Source organism: Podarcis bocagei, assembly GCF_964188305.1.
Source record: "Podarcis bocagei genome assembly, chromosome: 9".
Classification (NCBI taxonomy): domain Eukaryota; kingdom Metazoa; phylum Chordata; class Lepidosauria; order Squamata; family Lacertidae; genus Podarcis; species Podarcis bocagei.
In genome coordinates this window covers 8572818-8587680 of record NC_138134.1, presented here as the reverse complement: position 1 = coordinate 8587680, position 14863 = coordinate 8572818, and the positions used below count along the sequence as shown (strand labels likewise).

Sequence of the window (14863 nt, the reverse complement as noted above, 5' to 3'; positions counted from 1 at the left end):
GGAAAACAAGAAAAAAAATATTCTGAATCCCACAAGCCAGAACAGCAAGAGGGATCGCTGCACAGTGAAAGCAGCAATCCTTCTTGCTGTTCTGGCTTCTGGGATAGCCGTGTGAAGCCTGCATTCGCTCCATAAGACGCACACACATTTCCCCTTTTTAGGAGGGAAAAGGTGCATCTTACAGAGCGAAAAATACACTATAAGCTGCACATTAAGAGTAATGTGTAGTTTGGCACTGGCTGGGAGCATGAACTTGTAGTAAGTGGGGTTTGGAAAATGGATGGAAAACTACATTCTTTTCCACCTGCAAAGCTTCATGGGCTCGATTTAAATGATGTGGTGCTGGCTGCTACCTGTTTTTGTTGCATCAGGCCCTCATTCGCTATGTATGGGGTTAGCACACCACAAGCAGCACTCAGCTGGACTCCAGATCTCTCAAGTGGTGATACGGCTTGCCTGGTGGCTCAGGGTCTGGTTTTAAATGAGATGCTGGGCCTGTGCAAAACCACAGGATTGCATTCTTCTTGCCCACTTGCATCATATTTTAATGCAGCCTTCCAGCTGCCATCAGCCTCAAGGCATGACACATGCTAGCTTGGGCTGATGGAATGGGAACAGTTTAATGGATTTGTGTCATCTGCTTTAAAAGCCATCTAAGTAGCACTCATCCTTTTCCTTTCTTCCTCGCAGGCGCGCAACCCAGTTGCCATTACGATTGACATTTTTCTCGTTTATTACTAATTAATCAACCATATCTTCATCAACAAATGGATTTCAAGGCAGTATTCTTGGGAATTGAAAATCTACAATACAAAAACATAAATTGTGCACATGTTAATTGTGTCTATACATGAGCACGTTGCTTTAGGCATTTGCGATTTAGCCAAGTGAAGGCTTTATACAATCAGGGGCAGGGGGAACACAGCACACACTGCCCCCTTGAAAAGTGTGCCTTATGTACTTGTTACTGATTGAATAAATCTTGCAGATAATTGACTGTGCTAGAAAGATCTGTCCCAGCAGCTATCTTTGCAATAGTGGAAAACAACACTACACAACTGAAATAACTTAAAACTTCCGATTTTATTCCAACTCACAAGCTAACACGGGGTGTCAAAAGAAAGCAGCCATTCTCCAGAAAAAAATGTGGGCAATGCGAACAAAAGGAACATACTTTACACATTTATCATGCAAGCTTCTTTTGATTTCTTATGAAAGCTTATTTTGCTTAGGGCAGAATTCTCGGTTGGCAGAAACTTCCAACCAGAAAATTTCCCCCAGAAATTTACGTAGGATGAAAGGATGAAATGAAAGGGGTGTTTCTTGGGAAACATCAGTCTGATCATTAATTAATTCTTAAGGCAAAGTTATATAGAGAGGACTGACACATTTCCACGATTTTCCGGATGTGTTTTCCTTCGTGTGAATAAGTTGAAGTTGTTAGAGAAAAGCAACTGAAAGGCACATTCTTGTTGCAAATGAATAATTATTATTAATTGCTAAGCTGATCTATTGAGTGGCTAAGAGTGTCAGCTAGAAAACCCCTGATTCAAAACTCATATCTGCCTAAAATTCACTCAGTGGCTTTGGCAAGCCATATTACCCTAGCACCTTTCCCTGCAAAATAGGCATAACGATACCAGCCTACCTTGTAAAGATGGTAAGGCTTGCTGAGAAAATTTCAGGAAACCACCTTGGAGCACTCTAAAGTGCTCTACAGACGCTAAGTGTTCTACTTATCGTACTTCTTATCATGATGCTAAAACACAGAGACAGATGATGTTGGTTTTTGATAGCTCCCAAGTGACCAGCTGTGAAGTGGGGACCACCAGAAAGCATTGGGACGGAATCTGTCTGTGCCGGATTTTGCCCTAAACCAAATACCAACTGCAGTAGAGGGTTTTTGCCTGGTAAAAGGTAAAGGATGCGGGTGGCGCTGTGGTCTATACCACTGAGCCTCTTGGGCTTGCCGATCAGAAGGTCAGCGGTTCGAATCCCCTCGACGGAGTGAGCTCCCATTGCTCTGTCCCAGCTCCTGCCAACCTAGCAGTTCGAAATCACACCAGTGCAAGTAGATAAATAGGTGCCACTATGGTAGGAAGGTAAACGGCATTTCCGTGTGCTCTGGTTTCTGTCACGGTGTTCCGTTGTGCCAGAAGCAGTTTAGTGATGCTGGCCACATAATCTGGAAAGCTGTCTGTGGCCTGAAAGTGCGATGAGCACCGCAAGCCCATAGTCGCCTTTGATTGGACTTAACCATCCAGGGGTCCTTTACCTTTACCTTTTACCTGGACTGCAGCTATGGAGGAAAGTGTTAAGTTCCCACATTACTCTTCCTGTAATCCCAATAATCATAAGCCACTTAAAAAATAAGAAGAGCACCTTAATGTTAAACGTATTAGGCTTCACATCTGCCTGTCTATCTGCAATACTTTCTTGTAATGTGTGTGAGAGAGGTTGGATGCATCACACCTGTAAAGGCAAAATCCTACAGTACTTGTGCAGATCAAGCAAGCACCCACAGGGAAACGCACCATTTAGCTGGTGAAAATTTAGCTGGTTTTGCACACACACACACACACCCTGCAGACCATTACTCTTCAGCAGGTGGAGAGTGGTGGGACTGAAGCACTGAAAGGGTGGAGCTTGTGAGCAAATCCCTGCTCTCATCGCATAAGCCCTTTTACAATTGATTAGGGTAATAAAGGTAAAGGGACCCCTGACCATTAGGTCCAGTTGCGGACAACTCTGGGGTTGCGGCGCTCATCTCGCTTTATTGGCCGAGGGAGCTGGTGTACAGCTTCCGGGTCATGTGGCTAGCATGACTAAGCCGCTTCTGGCGAACCAGAGCAGCGCACGGAAACGCCGTTTACCTTCCTGCTGAAGCAGTACCTATTTATCTAGTTGCACTTCATGCTTTTGAACTGCTAGGTTGGCAGGAGCAGGGACCGAGCAATGGGAGCTCACCCCGTCGTGGGGATTCGAACCACCGACCTTCTGATCAGCAAGCCCTAGGCTCTGTGGTTTAGCCCGCATCCCTGATTAGGGTAATAGTTCCTACCAAATCCACCGCCATATTCCAAGACGAGAAAACTTCTGGGCTGCTGCCCTGAACAGAAACTGCAAATCATTCTTATCTCCACATGGTCAGACAGTACTTATCAAGAGGGAAAGAAATTCATTGACAACTGGGGTGCTCCCAGATAATGGAAATTATTTTTTTAAAGGCAAAAACAGCAGTCTTAAGTTTGTAATTGTGTGGTGCATTTACAGGACCTGGAAATTCGGCTCAAGGAGGCTCATCAGACGACTAAGGAGGCAAAAAGTCTCACAAAAGCACTGGAGGAGGAGCTGATTATTGCCAAAGAGAGGCTTCTGTTGCAAGAAAATGAACTGCTGCATAAAACAGGTAGGACTTGCTTCCGTGCAGGGAGATGCAGAAGCGGAACATTTATGAATGTGATCTGGGAAATTCCCAGTTCAAATATGACCCCAGCTATGAATTTTATATGTAGGTTTGTTATGTATGCTACTGACCTCCCTGCTTCTGCCCGAACTGCAACATGAGAATAATAATACTGGCCTCGCCTTACCAGTGGCGTAGCGTGGGTTGCCAGCACCCGGGGCAAGGCAAGTAATTTGCGCCCCCTAACCCGTGGATTTGCGCCCCCAGATGTTGCGCCTGGTGCGGCCGGCCCCCCTGCACCCCCCACGCTACGCCACTGCGCCTTACAGGTCTCACAGCAACAGCCCTTAATGAACTATGTGAATGCAACACTCTTTTAAATGCATTCATCCATTGTGCACATGAAAATATAAGCACATCACATGGCATTTTTCACATTCACAGAAGCAATGGAAACGGTGCAGAACTCCCAAAGCAAGACCAGGAGCGAAGCAGAGGAACTAAAGAATCAGATCTTACCCCTTCAGCAAGCAGCGTCCACCAAACAGAGCCAAGGCAAGCAACACGGTGGAGACGTTCAGGTGCATAACCTTCACATTTCTCTTTTTGCAGATGAAGTTCTATATGATGATGCAGTTTGATAGACTAAGTTAACCGGGAGCCATTCCTTCCATTTCCATGCAAATTGCTCATGGTTCATTGCAGCTAGTCTGCAAAAGGACCTGACAACCCTTTTTCACTTCATGACAAGAACAGGCCTTTTCTGCAGTGGCTCCCTGTATGTGGAATAATAATAATAATAATAATAATTTATTTATACCCCGCCCATCTGGTTGGGTTTCCCCAGCCACTCTGGGCAGCTTCCAACAAAATATTAAAATACCGTGGTCTGTTAAACACTAAAAGCTTCCCTAAACAGGGCTGCCTTCAGAATGCTCTCCCTAGGGAGCTTTTCTGCCTAAAGAGGCTCACCTGCTCATTCCATATCTTCAGGCACAAGGCAAAAGTGTTTCTCTACATCTAGGCTGATTAAGCAACCCATGGCCTTTCAAATGTGTTTGTAAGATGGGGGTTATTGGTTCGTTTTTGCTTATTTGTTACGTGTTTTGTGTTCTCACTTTGTATTTTAATGTTGTGAGCCACCCTGTGGCCTTTGGATGAAGAGCAGTATACAAATTTAATAAATAAAGTAAATACATTTCGTGGGATGCGGCTGGCGCTGTGGGTTAAACCACAGAGCCTAGGACTTGCCATTCAGAAGGTCAGCGGTTCGAATCCCCGCGATGGGGTCAGCTCCCGTTGCTCAGTCCCAGCTCCTGCCAACCTAGCAGTTCGAAAGCACGTCAAGGTGCAAGTAGATAAATAGGTACCGCTCCGGTGGGAAGGTAAACGGCGTTTCCGTGCGCTGCTCTGGTTTGCCAGAAGTGGCTTAGTCATGCTGGCCACATGACCCGGAAGCTGTACGCCGGCTCCCTCGGTGAATTAAGCGAGATGAGCGCCGTAACCCCAGAGTCAGCCACGACTGGACCTAAGGGTCAGGGGTCCCTTTGGTGTAGTGGTTAAGAGCGGTGGACTCATAATCTGGTGAACCAGGTTCGCTTCCCCACTCCTCCACATGCAGCTGCTGGGTGACCTTGGGCTAGTCACACTTCTCTGAAGTCTCTCATCCTCACTCACCTCACAGAGTGTTTGTTGTGGGGGAGGAAGGGAAAGGAGAATGTTAGCTGCTTTGAGACTCCTTTGGATAGTGATAAAGTGGGATATCAAATCCAAACTCCTCTTCTTCTTTACCTTTTAAATACATTTCCCTACCACTTTCCTCATTGTAAAAAGTGGTGGGAGTGGGTTTATGGCACAAGATCTCCAAACCAACTCGTAATTGCAAGACATGAATTTGCTGGCATGTGCCTGAAATCCAAATCCAAAATTAGCAACCACCTGGAAGTGCCCAAGTTCTTTCTGCGCTTCTGGAATGTTCTGATGCCCTTGGGCTCCATTTTGTTATTGATGTTGGCTTCCCCTGGTCTAGTGGCTCCCTCTTTTGGCAAGCCACTATGGTTTAAATATGATGGTTTAAGGAGTAAAGTATTGACACTCTAGCTGGAATTATCTGAGGTCCAGCTCCGTATACCTGAAGGAGCATCTCCACTCCCATCGTTCAGCCTGGACACTGAGGTCTAGCTCCAAGGGCCTTCTGGCGGTTCCCTCCCTGAGAGAAGTGAAGTTACAGGGCCTTCTCGGTAGTGGCACCCGCCCTGTGGAACTCCCTGCCATCAGATTTCAAGGAAATAAACAACTATCCAACTTTTAGAAGACACCTAGAGGCAACCCTGTTTAGGGAAATTTTTAATGTTTGATGTTTTATCGTGGTTTTAATATTGTGTTGGGAACTGCCCAGAGTGGCTGGGAAAGCCAGCCAGATGGGCGGGGTATAAATAATAAACTATTATTATTATAAATTATTATCTCCATCTCGAGACTCCCAGTGCTTCGAGACTGCATGTGGGGTGCTAGCACATCAGGGACAAGGGTGCTGGTCTACTTTGTGACAGTCCAGCTTTCTGCAGACGTTCTCCCTGTTGATGTTTAGGGGTGTGCAGAATTCCAGCTTGTTGGATCTGCTTTTCTGTTTTTGGGGTGAAAGTTAGAGTTAAAGAGCTGGGAATTGCTTGTCAGTACCAGAACTAAGCTGAGCTCGCTGTCCTTTCAAACACAGGTCCATCCTTGCTTGGCTCCCTTCATTCCAGCAGCCTCACTTAGGTGGTGGAAATGATTTTCTTGCTGCTATTGTTAAACAATTGGGAATCAGGAACACTTGGCAATCTCCTCCCTGAGATCTACCTGTATACAGTGGTACCTCAGGTTACAGACGCTTCAGGTTACAGACTCCGCTAGCCCAGAAATAGTACCTCGGGTCAGTGGCGTATCGTGGGTTGTCAGCACCCGGGGCAAGGCAAGTAATTTGCGCCCCCTAACCCATGGATTTGCGCCCCCTAACCCGTGGATTTGCGCCCCCTAACCCTAACCCCCAGATGTTGCGCCTGGTGCGGCCGGCCCCCCCTGCACCCCCCACGCTACGCCACTGCCTCGGGTTAAGAACTTTGCTTCAGGATGAGAACAGAAATTGTGCGGCAGCGGTGTGGCGGCAGCGGGAGGCCCCATTAGCTAACGTAGTACCTCAGGTTAAGAACGGACCTCCAGAATAAATTAAGTTCTTACCCCAAGGTACCACTGTACAGTTCTGGAGATCCATTCTTAACCTGAAACTGTTCTTAACCTGAAGCACCACTTTAGCTAATGGGGCCTTCTGCTGCTGCTGCGCCGCCAGAGCACAATTTCTGTTCTCATACTGAAGCAAAGTTCTTAACCCGAGGTACTATTTCTGGGTTAGCGGAGTCTGTAACCTGAAGCATATGTAACCTGAAGCGTATGTAACCCGAGGTACCACTGTATTCCAATCTCACCCCAATGTATGCTTTAAAAGAGAATGAAAGACCTCTTGATTTAGTTGTAGTGTCTCTTATTTAACTGCCTGTCTTCAATAGCCTCCCCTATGTTGATAAATGTTTACCTGCATAGCTTGCATTTATATGTGTGCATTTGCTTTATTCCTTGAGTTAACCCTTTTCCCCTTTCTCTGTGGTCACTTTAACTGATGTGGCTGCGCCTTGTCACTCCAGGTAACGGCAGGTTTGGAAAAAGACGCCGTTAAGCCGCAGCAGAGGGAAGAGTTCCGCAAAGCCAGACACGAGCCGGGCGAGGAGAAGATTCGTTTGAAAGCACAGCTGGTGAAAGGTCTGGAAGACCTTGTGAAGAAACACAGCCTTGAAATCAAATCAGCCCAAGCCTCCATGGACGCCGAGAGAAAAAAACTGCACAAGGTGGGATTGTTCTATTAATAGTGCGCTGTGATTCATCTGTTCCTTTAAATCTCTTTAGTCATGGTGACATCATTTAAATTGTTCTTACTAGACAGGGAGCTTTAAATCACAACGAGGATTTTATTGCTGTGTTTTCCTTTTTTTAAAAAAAGGAGCTGAGCTGATGTTTTCCGATGAAATGAAAGCTTTTGCAAGAGAGGAAGGAAGGAAGGTTAGCTTACCCTTGACAGGATCCTTGTATTCCCGGCATTGCTGTTGCTCGCCCGTGCTTCTTGTCATGACAGTGCAGTGATTAATGTAATCGCTGCCGCAAACAATGCAGATTGCAAATGTGTGCTCCAAACTACAGGTTTTAGGGTCCTTGCTTTTTCAAGCCTGGTATGATCCTCCTGGCTGGCAGCTCGTTTTTCAAAACAAGAATCCTATCTTGAAGCGAGGAAGGGCTAGAGGTGTGGCAGCACTGACTTGCCCTTGGATGGGGCGAAAGGTTCTTTAGCTCCTTCCTCTTCAGCATAAGCAGAAAGAGAGGCTTGCCCCAGGGCCGGCCCATGCATGGGGCAAGGTGAGGCAACTGCCTCAGGCAGCAGGATCCCCAAGAGCAGAAGATCCCAATGTATATATTTATTCCCCTCTTGTTCCTGTTGTAGATCTTCACTCACTTCTCTTCTATGGAGAGAAGGGGACCCCATTTTGTGGTTTGCCTCAGGTGGCAAAATGTCTTGCCCTAATTCACAGGCCCCCTTCCTGGCTTGAGTGTCCTAAGTGGTTCCAGATAGATAATAATTGGGCGGGGGGGACAGGACCTGAATTGAAAGAAGATCTGGGTTATGCTGTTTATTTGGTGAAATAAGTGAATTTAAGACACCTGTAGGTTATTGGGGGGTAATTAATATGGGAAATCGGCGGGGAATGTAATTGATTAGGAGAAAAATCTGCTGGGAAACTAATTGGGGGTGATTTGAAGGGGGATGCAAAGTAATTGAAAAATTGGTCTGGAGAGATTTGAATGGGAAATGAGTTGGCTGGTGACATTTAAGTTTTAAATTTGCATCTATATATGTCTATATTTTAGCATACACAAATGCTATGCATATTTCTGTCTGTGGGGCCCATGCCCTGAATCTTTAAATCTGTTATTGTCATCTGCCGTGGAGACCAAGCCAAAAGAAGGCGTAGAAACTCATGAAGAATTGAATATATTCCCCACCAGAAGTGTCCCCTAGTTCTTGGGAAAGAGATGAGTAACTATTCAACCTTTAGAAGACATCTGAAGGCAGCAATTGTATAGGGAAGTTTTTAAATGTTTAATGTTTATTAAGTTTTTATATATGTTGGAAGTCGCCTGAGTGCCTGGGGTTAACAAATCATCATCATTATTGAAAATGAAATTAATCAGAGTGTTGGATGGGCTGTTTTAGTGCTCCTCACAGAGATTTGCCTTGTCAGCTCCCTCTTCTTGCTTCACCAACAGGCAAACCCAGTTTATATCCAGAAGCTTTTCCCACCTAGTAATACTGATTCTGGTGGTGGTTTTGTCAGAGGGGATTTAGAAATCTTGGTCTTACCTGATGTAGAGCTTTCTGTATTGGAATGGCATTTTTCTTTTCTGGTGGTGGTTTTGTCAGAGGGGATTTAGAAATCTTGGTCTTACCTGATGTAGAGCTTTCTGTATTGGAATGGCATTTTTCTTTTCTTTTGTGAGTTCAATACATGTACAATACATAAGTAATAGTGGAAAGTTGTACTGTAGGCCTGGTCTCTCTCTACATATGCCACTACAAGATTGTTGTCCAACTGTGCAGAAATCTCTGGCCAACCAGCTGCAAACTGTGATCAAAGTGAGCTGATGCCTATATCCATAGTTCATTCCCAGCCAGCCAGGTCGACTTTCTTTCCACTTATTCCAAACTGGTTGCCCTGGTAACTCCAACGTTCATGCAGAAATGCTGTAGGTAGGAGTTTGCAGTGTGCTTCAACTGAAGCCATTGGCTTGCTCCAGCACCCGCTGGCTACAGAAATTAATCACACAGAGGGAAGCGTCAGTCTGGGCAGTATTCTGCTTTCATGTGCATTGGAACAGAGACTAGCCATTAATCAAAGCCTGCACTACCACAAGTCCAGCTGTGGATTTGTCTCAAGAGTCCATAACAGGTTTCTGCACCTTACACGCCATAGGGTTCTTGTTTTGTTTTTTTACAAACTTGTAGTGATATTTGGCATTCGGGGTTTTTTCCCTTGGCTGGATCCTTCTGGCTTCTGTTGGGTGTTTGTGGTTTGTTGACTAGAGTCATAGAATTGTAGGGTTGGAACGAACCCTGAAGATCATCTAGTCCAGGCACAGGCAAACTCGGCCCTTCAGATGTTTCAGGACTACAACTCCCATCATCCCTAGCTAACAGGACCAGTGGTCAGGGATGATGGGAATTGTAGTCCCAAAACATCTGGAGGGCCGAGTTTGCCTATGCCTGATCTAGTCCAACTCCCTGCAGTGCAGGAATATGTCCCTTACGGGGATCAAAGCTGCAGCCTTGGCATTATCCGCACCACACTCCACAACAGAGCTATCCTGTCAACTGATGGGACTATTAGGCACATGACCTTGGAAATTCAGGTAGGCTGTGTCTCAGCAGCCTATGTTTTTCAGGCAATTGAACAAATGACCTCTGGGCTGGTTTGCTGTCTGCTCCTGCCTACTCCCTGCGTATCTAGAGACAGTATAGCTCGGGGGTCAGCAACCTTTTTCAGCTGTGGGCTGGTCCACCGTCCATCAAACCTTATGGGGGGCTGGACTATATTTTGGAGGGGGGGAAATGAACGAATTCCTATGCCCCACAAATAACCCAGAGATGCATTTTAAATAAAAGCACACATTCTACTCATGTAAAAACACGCTGATTCCCGGACCGTCCACAAGCCGGATTGAGAAGGCGATTGGGCTGTATCCGTCCCCTGGGCCTTAGTTTGCCTACCCCTGGTACAGTCATACCTCATGTTACTTTTGCTTCATGTTACGTTCTTTCAGGTTACATCCCGCGGCGACCTGGAAGTAGCGGAAAGGGTTACTTCCTGGTTTCACCACTCGCGCATGCGCATAAGCGCTAAATTGCGCAGATACGGCACTTCAGGTTGCACTCTTTTCATGTTGCGAACGGGCCTCTGGAACGGATCCCGTTCGCAACCAGAGGTACCACTATATAGCTAAATCTTCACATTTCCTGTTTAAATGTATCAAATCCGCTACTAGTCTAATGCTATCTGCAGCTTGTCTCATCATTATAAACCCTGTTTGGTCATTTTTAATAATAGTTGATCTTGCTCTTTGCAGTCTATTTGCCAATATTGTTGTTAAGATTTTTGTATCAATGTTTATCAAATAAATTGGGTGATTGCTGGCACATTTTTTTTGATTGATGGGGTCTGTGTGGAGAGGGTAACAACATTCAGATTTTTGGGCATTGAATTACAAGAGGATCTGTCCTGGAGTGTCAACACAAGGGGGCTTGTGAAGAAGGCGCAGCAGAGACTGTACTTTTTGAGAATACTAAGGAAAAACTATCTTCCGCAGAAACTGCTGCTTGCCTTCTATCACTGTGCCATTGAGAGCGTGCTCACTTATGGCTTATGTGTGTGGTACGGAAGCTGTACTACCCAGGACAGGATGGGGTTGTGCAGAGTTGTTAAGGCAGCAGAGAGCATTGTTGGCTGCTCACTCTCCACCTTAGAGCAGATTTATGCCACAAGGTGCCATAGGAAGGCACTGGACATAGTAAAAGATCCATCGCATCCTGGTCACTGTCTCTTCGAGCTCTTGCCGTCGGGACGGAGATACAGGACGATGAAGACAAGAACGAGCCGTCTTAAGAACAGCTTCTTCTCCAGAGCGATCTCGGCCCTGAATGGGAAGCCCGGACTTTGAAAGTCATCTAATCTCCCTTGCTGTATTATACTGTATTGTTTAATTAGTGTTTTTATGGAGCAGTCAAGTGATTTCGTTGTCCCCGATGGGGGCAATGACAATAAAGATATTATTATTATTATTATTATTATTATTATTATTATTATTATTATTATTATTATTATTGCATTAGGTCCTTGCCAGGCTTTGGAATAACAGTAATATAAGCCTGGTTAAATAGTGTTGAGCTGATTCCTTCTCTAAAGATCTCATCATATAACTGATATATTGATCTCCTGTCACTTATGTTTTATACCATTCCACTGGAGAGCAGTCTATCCCAGGTGCCTTACCATTTGCCTTATATGAGATTGTTTCTCTATTCTCGGCTTCAGATATTGGAGACATCGATAGTTGTTGTTTTTTGTTTTCTAGCCCTGGTAGTTTTATGTATAAGAATCTTTGTGTTTTATCCAGGAACGTCAAGAGCAAATTATTTCTAGCTCAATAGGAACCTTTGTTTTTTTAGGGGAAGAAACCCATTTCTTACTTTGAAATGTTGCTTACTGCAGCTATCCTCAGATTAAATCTAAATTTCCTCATCACTTATTCCCTTTGCGGGTGTTATGGCTCTCCTTTTTATTGCTTCTACTCAGTACGTCTTAGAGCCCTGCTTGGTTGCTCTGAATCATCTTAAACTCCTCTGCTTTGAAATTTATCGGTCTCCACCTAGGGACGAAGCCCTTGTCATCAGCACTCCCCGCTTCCCTCCCCAATTCATAGTCTTTCAAGATCAGGCTGAAATATTGTATTCCGTCAGCAAGTTGGTTCAAGCAGGAAGAGTAAGTTCACTAGTATGCTAAATAGGGATATCCTAAGGCAATTCATACAAGATGAACATTCAGATCTTTCCACTGTAAATGAGCACTCAGCTTTTGCAGCTTCCCAATGGACCCTGTGAGCTAGGCATTCAGCTCAGGGCTCAGAAGTTTAAATAACTGATTTGTGTGGTAGCATGATACTTGTTTGGGATGCGGGTGGCGCTGTGGGTTAAACCACAGAGCCTAGGACTTGCTGATCAGAAGGTCGGCGGTTCGAATCCCAACGACGGGTTGAGCTCCTGTTGCTCGGTCCCTGCTCCTGCCAACCTAGCAGTTTGAAAGCACATCAAAGTGCAAGTAGATAAATAGGTGCCGCTCCGGCGAGAAGGCAAACGGTGTTTCCGTCCACTGTTCTGGTTCGCCAGAAGCAGCTTAGTCATGCTGGCCACATGACCCGGAAGCTGTACGCCGGCTCCCTCGGCCAATAAAGCGAGATGAGCGCTGCAACTCCAGAGTCAGTCACGACTGGACCTAATGGTCAGGGGTCCCTTTACCTTTACTTTTATGTTACTTGTTGGCTTTGGGTATTATACACATCTTAGCAGTATGCCCAGAAAATCGGAGGGGTAGGACAAGCATTGAGCGTCACATGGGGGCAAGTGTGCCTGCCTCTCTAGCACTTTCACACACCCCGTGCTCAGCTCTGCTCAGCTCAGTTCAGTGGAACCTTATGCAGGAGAACTTCCCATCAACTCTTGAATGACTGGATGATGATGATGATTAATAATAATAATAATAGTTTCCCCAGCCACCCTGGGCGGCTCCCAACAGAATATTACAAACACAATAAACCATCAAACATTAAAAACTTCCCTAAACAGGGCTGCCTTCAGATGTTTTCTAAAAGTCGGATAGTTGCTTATTTCCTTGACGCCTGGTGGGAGGGCATTCCACAGGGCGGGCGCCACCACCGAGAAGGCCCTGTAACTTCACTTCTCTCGGGGAGGGAACCGCCAGAAGGTCCTCGGAGCTGGACCTCAGAGTCCAGGCTGAACGATGGGGGTGGAGACGCTCCTTCAGGTATACTGTTTTTTTGTGTCACATTGGGAAAGTGTGAAGAACTCTCACAGATAGAAGAATAAAGGAATTGACTTCCAAACCAGAAGGTGGCCTGGTTTTTAGCCAGACTTGAACCTTGAGTTTTCTTTTTCTCCAGATCAAATGCTATGCCATGGGCACTTCTACAGAACATACCAGTCTGCCCTGTTAAAAGTACAGGCTTCTATTTGAAGTTGCAACTTGGCAAGCCTAATTATACTCATCTATGTATGAATGGTTTTACTCGGGGTGGGGGTGGGGGATTTCAATTATTCAGAGAAAACGGTTCTGGTGCATTTCTCATTTTCTTCTTTTTTGATGGCTTGTCTAGACAAATCTAAATCTTATGCATGTTTACTCAGATGTAAGTCCTAGCAAGTTCAGTGGGGTTTGCTCCCTAATAATAGGGATTGCAATCTTATTAAATACAACACTATGAAATGCTGTAGAATGTGAAAGTGGGAGTGTACTAATATACTTAGGTTGAGAAATTTGTTCCCAAGAATGCAGCTGCTCCTAAACTACCTGGCCTAGCCTTCTCCCAAACCTGTCAGTTTTTACTGCAGCAGCAGCTGATTTTATTTAATTTATTCAAGGTTATTTCTTAGCATTGGGAAGTCATGGTATAGCATCATTCCCAGCGGCATTCTTGGAGTGGTAGGTGGCAGCCACACACAAAAAATCTAAAAATATAGCCACCCCACCAAAGTCCCTTAATGCACACACACTTTTGAGAAGACTGAGTGTTCTTGCGAAGATAGGGATATTTCAGATACTTTTAATGTTCTCCCACATGCCAGATTTGAGAAATGAGAAAAGTGCTATTCGTTCCTTTGGGTTCGGTGTATCTGTTTTGAGTGTGTGTTTTACATGTTAAATATTTCTCCCTGTGCCTCTACGCATTGTTTTGCTGTATAGTGCTCAAATATGACAATCGCTTGATTTTTCAATTTTAGGAGGCTCAGATACAGATAGAGGAATTAAAAAAGAAATACGAGAATGATATAAGACAGCTACAAAAGGAAAAAGAAGCAATAAATGGAAAGCTGGAAGACTGTTCTCTGGAGGTGTGTAAAGCATAAATCCATCTGTGATCATGCAAGCCATTTTAGTTTTACTTCCTACCTGAAAAACTCTTGATGGGATTCATAAGCTTCAACTTATTCTTCAAGAAGGACTTCACAAGACTATAGCCTGAAACTACAGCCTGAAAAAATGACTATGCTGATCATCATTTAAATAGGGTCCTCATTTATAGAATGAGTTGGTTCTATAATAGCACCAGCAACTCTGTGCAGTATATGATCCAAAGAATAATGGTTTGCTCTCTCCAAGGCATCATCTGCCCAGTATATTTTAAAACTTTATGGCTGGGAAGTTTTATTTCTTGCTATTAAAATGATCAGAGGTACAAAACTCTGACTGTTTATCTCCCATGAAGGTTGGAGAACAATCCAGGAAAATGAACTGCATTTGTCACCAATTCTCAGCCAATCATACGTGAATTCCATGCAAAAGTCAAATTTTATATTGTTTTCTGCTTGTGGCAGCCAAGCCTTGACACAAACAGAGCATGCATCAGGGAGAAGATGAGCAGGGGAGGAGAGATAAGGGGAGATTCTCCCATGGTTTATTGACTGGGCAACAAGGGGACAGGAAGGTATGCTTTTACCAGCCCAAATTTTGGCTTCACACCTAATGTGTATGTTCATTATTTCAGGCTGCAGTCCTATTTAGCTGGCAGTAAGCCCCATTAAAAGGG

The 14863-nt window shown here is 44.9% G+C and overlaps 1 protein-coding gene across 2 annotated transcripts in view; it reads left to right on the top strand.

The window, feature by feature from the left end:
• FAM184B (family with sequence similarity 184 member B) overlaps positions 1 to 14863 on the top strand; it is a 77469-nt gene that overhangs the window by 34241 nt on the left and 28365 nt on the right. Inside the window, exons 3-6 of one of the 2 annotated variants that reach the window (XM_081207622.1) lie at positions 3274 to 3409; positions 3851 to 3987; positions 7087 to 7287; positions 14058 to 14168. In XM_081207622.1, coding sequence (XP_081063748.1) covers positions 3274 to 3409; positions 3851 to 3987; positions 7087 to 7287; positions 14058 to 14168 — 585 coding nt within the window. The remainder of the gene's footprint in view (positions 1 to 3273; positions 3410 to 3850; positions 3988 to 7086; positions 7288 to 14057; positions 14169 to 14863) is intronic. The other variant, XM_081207623.1, reaches the window with a different exon arrangement.